This window comes from Prionailurus bengalensis, chromosome D1 (assembly GCF_016509475.1).
Source record: "Prionailurus bengalensis isolate Pbe53 chromosome D1, Fcat_Pben_1.1_paternal_pri, whole genome shotgun sequence".
In the NCBI taxonomy this organism is placed as follows: Eukaryota; Metazoa; Chordata; class Mammalia; order Carnivora; family Felidae; genus Prionailurus; species Prionailurus bengalensis.
Genome location: NC_057346.1, coordinates 62,996,896 through 63,014,190, shown reverse-complemented (window position 1 = coordinate 63,014,190; position 17,295 = coordinate 62,996,896). Strand labels below are relative to the sequence as shown.

General features: G+C 38.0%; 1 protein-coding gene across 1 annotated transcript; it reads left to right on the top strand.

Annotated features, from left to right (window-relative positions):
• The first annotated feature begins 13,988 nt into the window (after positions 1 to 13,988).
• LOC122482634 (olfactory receptor 56A4-like) lies at positions 13,989 to 16,877 on the top strand. The gene is made up of 2 exons (XM_043578950.1): positions 13,989 to 14,281; positions 16,182 to 16,877. The coding sequence occupies exons 1-2, from the start codon at positions 14,033 to 14,035 to the stop codon at positions 16,875 to 16,877; spliced, it is 945 nt and encodes a 314-aa protein (XP_043434885.1). The 5' UTR covers positions 13,989 to 14,032.
• Positions 16,878 to 17,295: the final 418 nt, after the last annotated feature.

The window sequence follows — 17,295 nt, the reverse complement described above, 5'->3', positions numbered from 1 at the left end:
AAATCATGAATGAAAATGGAATTATTACAACCAATCCCTCAGAGATACAAACAATTATCAGGGAATACTATGAAAACTTATATGCCAACAAATTGGACAACCTGGAAGAAATGGACGAATTCCTGAACACCCACACGCTTCCAAAACTCAATCAGGAGGAAATAGAAAGCTTGAACAGACCCATAACCAGCGAAGAAATTGAATCGGTTATCAAAAATCTCCCAACAAATAAGAGTCCAGGACCAGATGGCTTCCCAGGGGAGTTCTACCAGACGTTTAAAGCAGAGATAATACCTATCCTTCTCAAGCTATTCCAAGAAATAGAAAGGGAAGGAAAACTTCCAGACTCATTCTATGAAGCCAGTATTACTTTGATTCCTAAACCAGACAGAGACCCAGTAAAAAAAGAGAACTACAGGCCAATATCCCTGATGAATATGGATGCAAAAATTCTCAATAAGATACTAGCAAATCGAATTCAACGGCATATAAAAAGAATTATTCACCATGATCAAGTGGGATTCATTCCTGGGATGCAGGGCTGGTTCAACATTCGCAAATCAATCAACGTGATACATCACATTAACAAAAAAAGAGAGAAGAACCATATGATCCTGTCAATCGATGCAGAAAAGGCCTTCGACAAAATCCAGCACCCTTTCTTAATAAAAACCCTTGAGAAAGTCGGGATAGAAGGAACATACTTAAAGATCATAAAAGCCATTTATGAAAAGCCCACAGCTAACATCATCCTCAACGGGGAAAAACTGAAAGCTTTTTCCCTGAGATCAGGAACACGACAAGGATGCCCACTCTCACCGCTGCTGTTTAACATAGTGCTGGAAGTTCTAGCATCAGCAATCAGACAACAAAAGGAAATCAAAGGCATCCAAATTGGCAAAGATGAAGTCAAGCTTTCGCTTTTTGCAGATGACATGATATTATACATGGAAAATCCGATAGACTCCACCAAAAGTCTGCTAGAACTGATACAGGAATTCAGCAAAGTTGCAGGATACAAAATCAATGTACAGAAATCAGTTGCATTCTTATACACTAACAATGAAGCAACAGAAAGACAAATAAAGAAACTGATCCCATTCACAATTGCACCAAGAAGCATAAAATACCTAGGAATAAATCTAACCAAAGATGTAAAGGATCTGTATGCTGAAAACTATAGAAAGCTTCTGAAGGAAATTGAAGAAGATTTAAAGAAATGGAAAGACATTCCCTGCTCATGGATTGGAAAAATAAATATTGTCAAAATGTCAATACTACCCAAAGCTATCTACACATTCAATGCAATCCCAATCAAAATTGCACCAGCATTCTTCTCGAAACTAGAACAAGCAATCCTAAAATTCATATGGAACCACAAAAGGCCCCGAATAGCCAAAGGAATTTTGAAGAAGAAGACCAAAGCAGGAGGCATCACAATCCCAGACTTTAGCCTCTACTACAAAGCTGTCATCATCAAGACAGCATGGTATTGGCACCAAAACAGACACATAGACCAATGGAATAGAATAGAAACCCCAGAACTAGACCCACAAACGTATGGCCAACTCATCTTTGACAAAGCAGGAAAGAACATCCAATGGAAAAAAGACAGCCTCTTTAACAAATGGTGCTGGGAGAACTGGACAGCAACATGCAGAAGGTTGAAACTAGACCACTTTCTCACACCATTCACAAAAATAAACTCAAAATGGATAAAGGACCTAAATGTGAGACAGGAAACCATCAAAACCTTAGAGGAGAAAGCAGGAAAAGACCTCTCTGACCTCAGCCGTAGCAATCTCTTACTCGACACATCCCCAAAGGCAAGGGAATTAAAAGCAAAAGTGAATTACTGGGACCTTATGAAGATAAAAAGCTTCTGCACAGCAAAGGAAACAACCAACAAAACTGAAAGGCAACCAACGGAATGGGAAAAGATATTCGCAAATGACATATCGGACAAAGGGCTAGTATCCAAAATCTATAAAGAGCTCACCAAACTCCACACCCGAAAAACAAATAACCCAGTGAAGAAATGGGCAGAAAACATGAATAGACACTTCTCTAAAGAAGACATCCGGATGGCCAACAGGCACATGAAAAGATGTTCAGCGTCGCTCCTTATCAGGGAAATACAAATCAAAACCACACTCAGGTATCACCTCACGCCAGTCAGAGTGGCCAAAATGAACAAATCAGGAGACTATAGATGCTGGAGAGGATGTGGAGAAACGGGAACCCTCTTGCACTGTTGGTGGGAATGCAAATTGGTGCAGCCGCTCTGGAAAGCAGTGTGGAGGTTCCTCAGAAAATTAAAAATAGACCTACCCTATGACCCAGCAATAGCACTGCTAGGAATTTATCCAAGGGATACAGGAGCACTGATGCATAGGGCCACTTGTACACCAATGTTCATAGCAGCACTCTCAACAATAGCCAAATTATGGAAAGAGCCTAAATGTCCATCAACAGATGAATGGATAAAGAAATTGTGGTTTATATACACAATGGAATATTACGTGGCAATGAGAAAAAATGAAATATGGCCTTTTGTAGCAACGTGGATGGAACTGGAGAGTGTGATGCTAAGTGAAATAAGCCATACAGAGAAAGACAGATACCATATGGTCTCACTCTTATGTGGATCCTGAGAAACTTAACAGGAACCCATGGGGGAGGGGAAGGAAAAAAAAAAAAAGAGGTTAGAATGGGAGAGAGCCAAAGCATAAGAGACTGTTAAAAACTGAGAACAAACTGAGGGTTGATGGGGGGTGGGAGGGAGGAGAGGGTGGGTGATGGGTATTGAGGAGGGCACCTTTTGGGATGAGCACTGGGTGTTGTATGGAAACCAATTTGTCAATAAATTTCAGAAAAAAAAAATAAATAAAAAAAAAATAATAAAGTCACCAAATCTAGAGTCCTCTTGGAATTTCCACTAAAGACTATTTGATAAATAAGAATTCAAGATTTGCATAATTTCCTCATTGATAAGAAACTATCTTCTACCACTTGGGACAGAAAACCTCGATTTCTGTTTAGGATTTTAAAAAGAGACCCTCTCACTTGCCCGCAGTTTTTCCTTGGGCCCATATGGAAACTTTCTGGTGAATTAAATTTCTAGTACTAGCTTCAGTCATTTTAACAATATTCCGTTTGGGAGCTTGCAGAACTGATAGTTCTAAAACAGGTATAATGTTCACTCCCTTTCCACATAACTTCTCATTTCCTTATACTGTGCTTTCTCCTATATAACTCCTATTAGGTTACTGATTGTTGCTCACTTTTGCATTTCCTACTGAGTCAAGCAGAATAACGAACACATAAAAGATGTTTAGCAGATGCATATGAGATAGATTAACAAAATGTGAAATGCAGTAAAATGAGGGAATGAAATGATATGTGGAATGAAGTATATAATAAAATGGAATGTGAGAGGTAAATTTTATATTTAGGAGTGTGGTTCAAATGAGTGGTATCTCTAATACAGTCAAACACTCCAAGCATGGGATTCTCTGGGCACAGTGCTACAAACCTGTTTTTTCTTTCTTTTTGTATTTAAATGCATACATCCTTCTTTCACCTTTGGAAGTATGTAGGTTTATGTAAGAATGTGTGTAGGCTTAGGCAGGTAGGTATGTTTGTGCAGGGTGTAATACTTCAAGGAACCATGAGGACAGGAAACTCAAAGTATCTTTGTTATCTTTTGACTTGCAAGAGAGGCAACATTATATCTTTAGCAATTTCAGGGAGCCCAGCAAAGAACATAAGGCAAGAAGTTGAAGAGTCACATACTGGCAGCTGACTACTAAATGAATAAGACCTCCACTTAGAGGAAACTTTACATAGTACCTTCAAAATATCCATTTAAACGCTTAGCACAAGATGAGTCAGTTAGAGAAAGAAAAGAACTGTATGTATCACTTGCATGTAGAATCTAAAAAATATCAAACCTGTAAAAAACAGAAAGTAGAATGGTAGTTACCAGAGGATGGAGAGTGAAAGGGTAAGATTGATAGTGTTTAAGGGTACAAACTTCAAATGAGTAGTAAATAGGCCATAGAGATCCAGTGCACAGTATAAGGAATACAGGCAACAATATTATACTATAATTATGTAACATGATAAATATTGCTACAACAGCAATCATATTACAATATATAAGTGTAGCAAAGTAATACTTTCTGTACACCTTAAATTTATGCAATAGTGTGTGTCAAATTTATTCAATATGAAAACAGTTTTAGGAGAAGTAATACTTTTATCTTAGAGTTTTCATTCGATCTTGTGTATAAGAGAATGAGAATGTACACCTTAGATATTCATGTTTGAGAATCCAAAGACGCAGAGATTAATACCCACCAGACTATACATTATTCTAACAGGTACATCATTCCACTAAACATAATTTTGGTGGAAGGTCTGTGGGTTAGCCCAAAACATGTAAAGTGTAGTTCAGATGTGCATTTAGAAGCGATGCTGAATGGAGAAACTGAGAGAGGAAAATCATTAAACCAACTTTGAGATATAAGTATCTGGCTTTTTTTTTTCTGTGTGAGGTGATGAATGTTCAAAATGTCTAAGACTTTGATATTTTTCCTCATGAACTTTTATATTACCAAGGAAGATGTCAGTTACACTAAGAACTACAGCTCCAAGTAGAGAGACAAAATTGAGAAAAGGATAGCTGTAGAGCTTTAAACATTGATTGGAGGAAAGGGTCGTCCAACTCGAGGGAATAGGGACAGGGAGATGCTAGTGCTCATGCCATTAGAACACTGGACAGTCTGATGTCTAACACTGAATAAAGTTGTGTCCAGACCTGTGCTAACTAAGGGGGAGGATTGCGTTAATCTGAAATCAGAGCCCACATGCAGAGATTTGAGGAAAGGGAGAAGTTACTTTCCTGATGAGAAAATTTGTCTCTTATTTTAAGACTCTCCTCTTCTTCCCACAGCTGTGGTGGAATGGAGCTGTGTAGAAGTCCTCCCCCCCCTTCCATAAGAGGCAACAGTTGGCTTGTTCTTTGGGGGGAAACATGGCAGAATTAGTAATTCAGGATGATGGATGGTCCAGGAATCATCCAAAGAGAACTAAAGCACCAACTTGAGTTTATCTGGGCTCTTCAACATTTCACTTGTTAACCTAAAAAATAAAACAGAAAGTTATTTTACCATCCAAATGAGTTTATCAGGAATAGCAGAGAATTGCAATGCAGAACATGCTATGGCAAAACCATAGGCAAACCCAACAAACAAAGGAGAGGACCATTATTTTATGGAGACGAAGGAGGAAGCTGAGATAAGTTGTTTTGAACAAAAGTCCATTGGTGAAAGGCAAGAGTTCAGAGCGATGACAATTTCTCATTGGCTGAGTTGCCAGAGAAACTGGGGTGCCAGTTTCTCCTAGGAGATGCAATGTAGATCTTTCCCTGTTGGGAAATTGACATTTCTTCCTCTATTGATGTTGAATGGTATGGCTCCCCCTTCTGGCTACTGCGCTCTATTTTCATGAGGTTTCTCTTTATTAATTTTCACATACCAAGCATCTTTTTATGGACAACTGGCCATGTCTGCTCCTGTCTCAAAAAGCGTACTCTCTTACTCTGCATCTTTTACTCTGAAAGGGCCAAGCATTTAGAATAGCATCTCCCAAATGAGCAAAGTGAGAGATTGAACACAAGCAGAGTGAGTTTGGATTTGGCCTCAATACCACTCAGTTTTATCCTGTTGCTCTGTACTGACGGTAGGGTTTAGCTTTCCATCCAAGAGAATTTTCAGAAAGGCGAGGTGAGACGTGGAGCAGAGGCTTGAAACTGGTGACCATTAGAAGACTGATAAAATAGATAATGGATTTAATAGTTTGTGCTCAAGGTTTTAATGGGTACAGAGGAGCAACAGACAAGGACAGGAATCTGACTTTGTCTAGGACTATGATATCAGGGAATATGTAACACTTAGACAAAATGAGACAAAAGGGTTTAGGAAAATGAAACAGGGAAGATTTTCTTTTTCTTTTTCTTTTTTATTAAAATTTTTTTTTAACGTTTGTTTGTTTTTGAGACAGGGAGAGACAGCATGAACAGGGGAGGGTCAGAGAGAGAGGGAGACACAGAATCTGAAACAGGCTCCAGGCTCTGAGCTGTCAGCACAGAGCCTGACACGGGGCTCAAATTCACGGACTGTGAGATCATGACCTGAGCCAAAGTCGGATGCTTAACCGACTAAGCCACCCAGGCGCCCTGAAACAGGGAAGATTTTCAATGAGGGAAGAATGTGTGTAAAGTCACAGGGGTGAGGTAAAGCATAAAATTATATACTGGTGTAGCTGAATTAATGTATTTGTTGAAACAGCAAAATTTGAGCTTAAGAGAGTTATTTTCTGTTAATTTTTTAGCCATAAACTCATGGGAACCACAGATGGATGTTTGAAGGGCATGATATAAATTACATTTTATTCTAGTTATTCCGAAAGAAGCATTGCAGAAGTATTTGAGGGGGTAGGCTAGCAGCAGATGGGTAATTCTAGACCATTGAAGGAATCATACACCAAAGAATGAACTCATATCTGTGGTATTTCAGCTAGACCTAACCCTTCCTTCTCCCCACTGGTGATGGTGCTATTTTCTAAAAACACAGGGACCCAGGTGACCAAGATCTTGAGTTACTTATCAGGGATACAGGACATGCAGCACTGTCAATCTATTCTCATGACCTGGCTCGTAATTTTGTCCCTTGGAAATAATTTTGTGCTTTAGGGATCCATAAACTCACCATTATCTCCCTCATTGGATATTTCTCCTGCCCCCAAATTAAACACCCTTGAGACCCTCATCGAAGGCACTAGCTTTTATCTTTAACATTTAGAAAGGAAGTCCATCTGCGATATTTGTATATAGTGGATATCCAGTTAATTCGTTTAACATTTGTTAAAATGACTATTTCTCCCTAGGGCCCATTTAGTTTGCATTTCTCATAAATCAGGTGGCCATATATATATACCTGGGCCTATTTCTGGGCTATCTAACTCTTTAATTGCCTGGACTGTCTACCCTTGTGTCAATAGCACACCATCTTAATTCCTAAAGCTCTGTAATATGTTTTGAAATCTGGCAGTCAATATAAGTCATGCAGTTTTGTTCATCTTTAAGACTGACTTTTTCAATTCCCATATGAAGTTTTACATAGGAGTTTGTAAAAAAATGGTGGAGGAGAAACTGCTGGGAATTTGACTGGGATTGCATTGAATCTAGAGATTAACTTTGCGGGAGGGTTGACATCCATACCGTATTAACTCCAAACCTCATTTCTGTACGTTATTTAGGTTCCAATTTTGTATCTTTCAGGATAAATATTATGTAATCTTTGTTTAAACTTATTCCTAGATATTAATTTTTCTGATGCTATTGTGAATATGTTCTTTGTTTTCTGTTTATTGTCATACACAGCTAAATTGTGTTTTGTCCATGTTTTGGATGGTAACTCTAATCATGTATTAATTCTAGTATTCTACTTTTGGGTTTTTGAAGTACATAATTATATGCTTTGCAAAATGACCGTTTTATTCCTTTCTTTTCAATCCTGCTGCTTGCTATTTGTTTTTTCCAGATTTACTCACTGACTTGACTCTCCAGTGCCATGTTGAAAGGGAGTGGTGATATTGGACCTTTTTGTCTTTTATTTTGTTTTTTTATTAAAGGACAAGTCTTTAGCATTTAACCATTGATTGCCTGTGACTTCCGTAGGTGTTTTGGAAATATCCTTTATCAGATCAAGGAAATTCCCTCCTATTTTAATATGCTAAGATTTTTAAATGGGTATTTACTTTGGTCAAATGCTTTTTCTGCTTCTCTTGAGATATTCACATAGTTTAATTTGTTATTCTGTAAATGGAGAAGATCACATTAGTTTTCAAATATTATATTACCCTTGTTTGTGGTCATTTACCATTTTCATATGTCATATGTCATTGCACTCGATTTGCTAATGATTTAAGAACTTTTATATACATGTTCATGTGAGAGATTGATTTCTTTTTTAAAGGTTTCATTTTTATATCTTCAATTTTTTTTATTTTCAAAGTTTTTTTTCCCTTTCTTCCTTTCTTTCTTTCTTTCTTTCTTTCTTTCTTTCTTTCTTTCTTTCTTTGTTTCTCTCCCTCTCCCTCTCCCTCTCCCTCTCCCTCTCCCTCTCCCTCTCCCTCCCTCTCCCTCTCCCTTTCCCTCTCTCTTCCTTCCTTCCTTTCTTCCTTCCTTCTTTCCTTCCTTCCTTCCTTCCTTCCTTCCTTCCTTCCTTCCTTCCTTCCTTCCTTTCTTCCTTCCTTCCTTCCTTCCTAGTAATCTCTACATCCAGCATGGGGTTTGAACTCACCACCTGAGGATTAACTGTTGGATGCTCTTCCAACTGAGCCAGTCAGGTGCCCTTATATTCTTTTCTTGTAATGATATTTCTTCCTTCACTCTTTCATTTTTAACCTATTTTTGTCTGTATATTTGAAGTGGTGTTTTCATAGGTAACATGTAATTGGGTCTTGCTTTTTATTCAGACTCATATTTTTGGCCTTTCAATTGGGTTGTTTAATTTATTTGCATTTAATTGTATCATTGATATGGTGGGATTTAAATCTACCACCTTGCTACTTGTTTTCTATCCATCACACCTGTTATTTGTTCCATGTTTTCCTCTTTTTATGCTTTATATTGGATTGAGTATTTCTTTTCACTGTGATTCTTTTTCTCTTTTGGTTTATTAGTTATAACTTTTTGTTTTTTTAATTTAGTTGTTGCTTTAGAGTTTACAGTATACATTACTAAGTTACCACAGAGCACCTCAAGTGATGTACCATTTCATATATAGTATGAAAATCTTATAATAGTTTGCTTATTTATTTACCTATGTAATTATCATATCTGGAACTGTTTATTTTTTTCTGCACATCCAGATTTTCATCTGGTATCATTTTCTCTCTGCTCCAAAGAATTCCTCTAATATTATTTTGCAGTTCAGGGCTCCCGATGGTGAATGATTTCAGCTTTGTATGCCTGAAAAAGGATTTTTCTCTCTTTAATTTTTGAAAGATATTGAAATTATTCAGAACTTTCTGAATGTTCAGAATGTTCTGTTTCACTAAATATAGAATTCCAAGTTAACAAAATTTTTTTTTTTTTGGTACTTTAAAGATGTTGCTTCTCCATATTCTGACTTGGTTTCTAACGAGAAATCTGCTGTTATCCTTAACTTTTCCTTTTTGTATATAATGTCTTTTTTCCTGTGTTTACTTTTATGATTTTCTCTTTATCATTGATTTTAAGCAATTTGATCATGATATGCCTTGGCATAGTTTTCTTCAGGTTTCTTATCTTTGGGAAATCTTTCTGATGTCTTAATTATTGCTTTCCTTCTACTTTTTTGATTAGTTCTTTTATTTTATTTTATTTTATTTTTTTCAATATATGAAATTTATTGTCAAATTGGTTTCCATACAACACCCAGTGCTCATTCCAAAAGGTGCCCTCCTCAATACCCATCACCCACCCTCTCCTCCCTCCCACCCCCCATTAACCCTCAGTTTGTTCTCAGTTTTTAAGAGTCTCTTATGCTTTGGCTCTCTCCCACTATAACCTCTTTTAGTTCTTTTTTTTTCAGATGGCATATTTAATCATTGATTTTTATTCTTTCTTCCTTTCATTCATATATAATATATTCCATTTTATCATATGTAATACATTAAAATATGTTAAATGTAATATATAATATACATATATGTATATATATTTGACTATAGTTTTATTTTTATGTATTCTTTTATGTTTTATATTCATTATCATCAGTTCAAAATATTTTCTACTTTCCGCTTTGATTTTTTCTGTTACTCGTAGGTTATTTAGATATGTATAATTTGTATGAAATATGGAATTTCCAGATACATTATTATTGCTTCATAGCTTAATTTCACTGTGGTCAGAGAACATTCTGAATAATTTCAATAGTTTGAAATTCATTGAAATTTTTTTTATGTTTCAGCATTTAGTTGATTTTGATGTTTTATTTACTTAAGAATATTTTTTTTTTTTTTAAATTTTTTTTTCAACGTTTATTTATTTTTGGGACAGAGAGAGACAGAGCATGAACAGGGGAGGGGCAGAGAGAGAGGGAGACACAGAATCGGAAACAGGCTCCAGGCTCCGAGCCATCAGCCCAGAGCCTGACGCGGGGCTCGAACTCACGGACCGCGAGATCGTGACCTGGCTGAAGTCGGACGCTTAACCGACTGCGCCACCCAGGCGCCCCTACTTAAGAATATTAATACTGTTGTTAGTACAATGTTCTGCACATGTCATTTGGGTAAAGTTTATTAATTACATTCTTCTAATGTTTCATATCTGTATGGATCTTCTTTTTATCAGCTGTTCTATCATCTTTTAGGAGAGTCATGTTGAAATCTCACTGTGATTGTGTATTTATTTCACCTTTTGTTTGTGTTAATGTTTTTGCATTATTTTAATAGAAATTGTGATATTGTTACACTTTCCAATTCATCATTATAATCACTTCATTATTATAAAATGTCCTTCATTGTCTCTGGTTATGCTTCCTGCCTTAATGTTTGCATTAATCAGATTAGTATAGCTACTGACATTCTCCCGGTTAGTATTTTCCTGATACATTTTTTCCTTTCTTTTGTTTTCAGTGATTCTGGTGTTTATATTTAAAATTTGTCTTTCAGAGGCACCTGGGTGGCTCAGTTGGTTAAGCATCTGACTCTCGATATTGGCTCAGATCATGATCTCATGGTTTGTGGGGGTCAAACCCCTCATCAGGCTCTGTACTGATGGCATGGAGTCTACTTGGGACTCTCTCTCTCTCTCTCTCTCTCTCTCTCTCTCTCTTCCTCTCTCTCTCTCCCTCTCTCTCCCTCCCTCCCTCTCTCTGCCCCTATCCCACATGTGCTTTCTCTGTCTCCCTCAAAATAAATGAATAAACATTTAAAAAAGTAAAATGCATCTTTTGTAAGTATTATGGATATATTTAATCTGATAGTCTTAGTCTTGTACTTAGAATACGTGCTCTATCTACATAAATGCAATTGCTGATTGCTTTATAGCTACCATCTTATTATTTGTATATAACCTCAAATATATTAATTTCCTTCTACTTTCTTGTCTTATTTTGGATTAGTGAAATTTTATGCAATCTTTTTTAGTATTATTTTGGTGACAATCCCAGCATAAAATCAGTCAAGATGATATTCTTGACTTACTAGTCTATTTAAGTATACTGTTTGAAGTACTCAGGATTCCATATAGTTGTTTTCCTTTCAGTGACATATTTTCCCTGTGTGAAAAACTTAATATAAATTAATGATAAAATAAATCATCATAAAGTACTCATTTTAAAAACAATTTTTTCTAGAGTGCAGCTAATATATAAGATGAAGTCATTTCATAAGTCTGATGTCATTTGTCTTTCTCAAGGGTCTTTTAGTTACATCCTCTGAGTCCCTGATTGATATTTCTTTCTATTACAAGTAATACATCTCAGTTCATGTAACTTGCAGATAACTCAAAAGAAACTATGAGCCAATCACTGCTCTTTCACTTCATCTGAGTATAAATTCAGAAATCTCTTTTTACATTAGAAATGTGTGTGTGTATCTGCACAGAGGCAGGAACCCATGGGAGCAGGATGCCCAAACAAACTCTTCATGTTTCCAGTCACAGGAGAGTGGCTGTTATAGAGACATCTTTATAAAGTCGTCCAGGGGCCAAAGCCACAATACTTTGGTTTCTCTTCAGATCACATAAATATCTCCTGTTTTACCAGAGTCATATGCAGTGGGCTAGTGAGAGGTTGAGAAGTCACACTTTGGCTGATAGCAGCTGGATGATCAAACTGCCATTTGGGGCAGACTTTCTCTGTAGGTATTTTGGAAACAGTATGTTGGAAAGCCAAGCATAAGTGACACTTTTGAGTTTGCACTTCAGTTTAATTCACTGATCATATAGAAGAATGTCATTGTATCCTCAGATGTTGGTATGTGAAGACCTGAAGATCAACCAATGTGTGAGCATGAACACATTAGGTTGTGGGTCAGCTGAGCTCACAGAAGGTCAGCTCAGCTTTGTCTCTGATTTGATTATTTGAGGCATATTTTAAGTGTCTGGATTTGTGCCAACTGCCACAAAGAAAAATGATGCGTACCTTTTTCTTGACTTTAATGAGCTTTGGTCCTCCTAGGAAAGGTGCCTAAGAACTTTAGATCCAGGCAGAGGGATAAAACCATGAAACAGGAACCTATAGAATTCCCAGGGTGTCCCTGGGAGGAAGATAACTTTAAAATTGGGAGATCAGAGATTGGCCAGAATTGTGGTCAAATTTAAGTAAAGATAATGGGAGAAGCAGTCAATGTGATGTCTGAAGTTGAGCAGAGCTGAGGCTAGGGCTGGCTGAACTGAGGTGGCGGTCTTGTATTAGGGTTAACCTAAATCAGTGGTTAGGCCAGCTAATGACAGTTGGATGTAGCTTTATCATTCTCAAACTATTGTCCCTGGAAAAGCAGCATAGGCATTACCTGGGAACTTGTTAGAAAGGTGAATTCTTGGCTTTTCTCTCCAAACTACAAAATAGGTAACTCTGGAGATTGGTATCAGCAATCTGTGTTTCAACGAGCTCTCCAGGTGTTTCTCATACACACCCACATTTGACAACCACTGGTCTAGATAAAAGAAAAGCCTGATAAGAAGCCCGCACTATATATTGAAGAAAAAAAAATGGAGAGCTCTAAATATCGATTTGGAGGTGTGTGTGTGTGTGTGTGTGTGTGTGTGTGTGTGTGTATTCAGGGGCACCCAAACAACATGCGCCAAAATTCATCTGTAAGGGATGGTGGGATGGTTTTTCCTCTGCCTCAGAGGAGAACAACAGCAGAACCTGGCAACTTCTTCCTATCAGGGTCCAGGATGGTTAAGAAGATCCTTGAAGAGAACTGAAGCTCCAGTTTGTGCAGCATCCTGTCCTTGGGCATGTTTATTCCTTTAGTTCTTCTCTTGTTCTTGAAGCCTCATTTCCTTATTTTTTCTCCTTTACCCAGGAAATATAATGGTTTTTATTTTATTATTTTTAAGCAGCTACTTACCAAATACAGATGCAAATAAGATAATGCACAGGAAACTTTTGTATTTATTGTTTCCACCTCTAGGTTTCACCACTAACTGTTTTTTTTTTCCTTTCCCATTCTGCTTTGTTCTGCTTTTTAGTGAGTATTAAGCAAGACTGCCAGTGGTTCACAGTACATCAAGATATGGAGATGCTAAATTAAAAGAGTCAAGGGTATTATGATGCTTTCAACAATCTGTCAGTTTCATATATCTGACTTGTACTTACTGAGTGCCTTTTATGTCAGCAGGTGCAGGGCGCTTTTCTCTGTGCTATTATAAAAAGATAAGATTTCATTGCTGACAAATGGAGCACAGACTTTTTGGCAGACAAATAGGACATACCATTTGTATAGGAGAGTGTTATTAATGCTTTAATAGCAGCATGCTCAGGAAGTTAAAGGATCATAGGGAAACAATGGAAAGGGGAGGCATCTAACCATGGATGCAGAAAGAGTAACAAGAAAAACCATTCCTAAGAGCTATAACTCTTGTTCCAGATAGAATGCAACAAGAAGAAGTTAGTTATTTGAGGGCAAGAGAGTTGATTCTACGAGAAGGAGATGACATGTAAAAACACAGAGTTGAGACAAAGAGCAAAGCATGTTCTGTCAGTGGCTGGGTTTATGCGTGGAGTTGGAATATACTCGTGAAGGGAGTTATTTTTTATTCATAAGGTTATGAATGCTAAGGACATTGTTTTAACAAAGAGTCACTGTACAATTTAAATTGTAGACATATTTCATGTCAACAGAATTGTGGAGAAACATGACAGCCTAGAAAAAAAGCAGATACATCAATTAGGAGATTGTTAATGAAACAGTCAAACCCTGAATTCATGTCTTTCCTTTCAGCCAGTTGCAGGCCCACCTGCCAGTCATGGTACTATTTCTCAACAACACAGGCACCCAGGTGACTGAATTCCTGATGATTTGCTTCCCAGGAATGCAGGAAACACAGCACTGGCTATCTGTAGTCCTTGCTCCCCTCCTGGTTTTGGCTTTGGGGGCCAACTTTGTGTTATTACTCACCATTCGGCAAGAGACATCTCTGCACGAACCCATGTACTACCTGCTTGCCATCCTCTCCGTGCTGGATATCATCCTCTGCCTCACTGTCATCCCCAAGGTCAGACCCCTTCTGGATTGACTTCCAAGCATTCAGTTATTTTTCTTTAAATAGTAGTTTGTTTTGCTGCTATAAATCCTACTACCCCTGAAGGACAATCCTCAGTGAGTGGTCCATACCATCACACAGGGTCTGTCACAGCTCCCAGATATGTCCCCTCTCATTATCAGTGTCCATTTTTTAAATTTTTAAATTATTTTTAAAAATATTTTATTGTCAAATTGGTTTCCAATAACACCCAGTGCGCATCCCAACAGGTGCCCTCCTCAATTCCCATCACCCACTTTCCCCTCCCTCCCACCCCCCATCAACCCTCAGTTTATTCTCAGTTTGCATCCTTCCCTCTCTGTAACTTTTTTCCCCCTTCCCCTCCCCCATGGTCTTCTGTTAAGTTTCTCAGGATCCACATAACAGTGAAAATATATGGTATCTGTCTTTCTCTGTATGACTTATTTCACTTAGCATAACACTCTCCAGTTCCATCCACGTTGCTACAAAAGGCCATATTTCATTCTTTCTCATTGCCAAGTAGTATTCAATTGTATATATAACCACAACTTCTTTATCCATTCATCAATTGATGCACATTTAGGCTCTTTCCATAATTTAGCTACTGTTGAAAGTGCTGCTATAAACATTGGGGTACAAGTGCCCCTATGCATCCGCACTCCTGTATCCCTTGGGTAATTTCTTAGCAGTGCTATTGCTGGGTCATAGGGTAGGTCTATTTTTAATTTTTTGGGAAATCTCCACACTGTTTTCCAGAGTTGCTGCACCAGTTTGCATTCCCACCAATAGTGCGAGAGGGTTCCCGTTTCTCCACATCCTCTCCAGCATCTATAGTCTCCTGATTTGTTCATTTTGGCCACTCTGATTGGCGTGAGGTGATATCTCAGTGTGGTTTTGATTTGTATTTCCCTGATGAGGAGCGACGTTGAGCATCTTTTCATGTGCCTGTTGGCCATCTGGATGTCTTCTTTAGAGAAGTGTCTATTCATGTTTTCTGCCCATTTCTTCACTGGGTTATTTGTTTTTCGGGTGTGGAGTTTGGTGAGTTCTGTATAGATTTTGGATACTAGCCCTTTGTCTGATATGTTATTTGCAAATATCTTTTCCCATTCCATCAGTTGCCTTTTAGTTTTGTTGATTGTTTCTTTTGCAGTGCAGAAGCTTTTTATCTTCATGAGGTCCCAATAGTTCATTTTTGCTTTTAATTCCCTTGCCTTTGGAGATATGTCAAGTAAGAAATTGCTGCAGCTGAGGTCAGAGAGGTTTGTTCCTGCTTTCTCCTCTAGGGTTCTGATGGTTTCCTGTAGTGTCCATTTTTTAAAGATTTAATTCTTTCCCAACTGACAGGCCCTCTCTCAATGTCTGAGTCAATGATATTCCAAGTTTTTACATTCTTTTTACTTCCAGGGAGATTTTTCTTGACTCAGAATGATCCCACCTTTACATCCAAGAGCTGTAGAATTTACTTTCTAAAGTGTAACTGGATGTATGTTTATGTCATATACTGAGATAGGAAGCAGAATTGAAAGAGATTTCTTTTATGTCTAGAGAAGGTGGAGAGTATCCACATGTAAATATTGAACTTACTGAGTTTGGTGTTCTTGTGATGCATTCAACTGGAGTTTGGGTAAGAACTCTGGGGATCAAGAGAAGACAGGCTAGAAGTAAACATTAAACAAGAGGCATGGTCTATAGATGGGGAGAAAAGGGTACAAATAAGGCTCTACCTGGGATGCACATAGAAGGTATTTGAAATTAAGATACTGTCCCAGCTGGGATTATAGGGCTGTGGTTTGGGGATACAGATGGTTGAAGCCATTGAAAGTTTCCCCAAGGTTAGGTACCGTAGGGTGGGAATGAATGCAGTTTTTGAGAATAATGATTCTGGCAGGTCCTGCTCATCTTCTGGTTCAACATGAAGACCATCAGCCTTGCAGGCTGCTTTCTGCAGATGTTTATCATGAATACATTCCTTCCTATGGAGTCTTCCACCTTCCTGGTCATGGCCTATGACCGCTATGTGGCCATTTGCCATCCTCTGCACTACCCGTCCATTATCACTGAAAAATTTGTCATTTATGCAGCCATCTTCATTGTCTTCCGCAATTTTCTGGCCACACTACCCACACCAGTTCTGGCTGCCAGGCTCAACTACTGTGCCAGCAATGTGGTGGAGAACTGTATCTGTGCCAACATTTCTGTAGCAAAGCTCTCCTGTGGGGATATTCACCCAAATAAGCTCTACCAATTTGTGAGTGTTTGGTGTCTACTGGGTTCTGACCTAGTGCTCATCTTACTATCCTACTGCTTCATCCTGAGGGCTGTTAAACGTCTGCAGTCAGGAGGTGCAGCAACCAAAGCCTGGAGTACTTGTGGTTCCCATCTCATTCTTATACTTTTCTTCTATACATTGCTGCTTGTCTTCATCTTCACAAACAAGGCAGAAAAGAAGGTGCCCTCAGAGGTACCCATTCTTCTCAATGTCTTGCACCACCTCATTCCACCAGCCCTGAACCCCATTGTTTATGGAGTACGAACCCAGGAAATCAAGCAAGGGATTCTCAAACTATTCAAGTACCAGTTTTGAGAGATATGAGTCAAAGATCCAGGATTATGAAAGTCTGTTTTAGTGATAGATTCATCTAAATGCCCCGAGGAACACATATGACATCCATGCTGCTACCCTCATCTTGAACTTAAACCTTCTGCAGACACTGTCATAATATTTACCCTCATTATCGCCTCCTCAAATCCTCACTGAACACATGTTTAGGCAACAATTACCTTTTTATTCTAACCCGTTGCCATCATGATCCTTCAATACCCATTCATTAAATAATTATTTAATACATTCCACATACTTCTTAGTCTTTACATTCTGAGTAACTGTCACATTTAATTCCTAGGGCAAGGATGAGACAGCACTTTAAATATAACATGGGGGATGTGGGTAGGAACAGGGGAACCAATGAAGACAATATTTTCTTAAAAGTTTTATTTATTTT

What these genes read in the sequence shown, in the direction of transcription:
- LOC122482634 (XM_043578950.1), top strand. Translation starts at nt 14,033, where the DNA reads ATGGTACTATTTCTCAACAACACAGGCACCCAGGTGACTGAATTCCTG. An exon ending in GCCTCACTGTCATCCCCAAG is followed by an intron (nt 14,282 to 16,181) that starts GTCAGACCCCTT and finishes TGATTCTGGCAG; the next exon opens with GTCCTGCTCATCTTCTGGTT.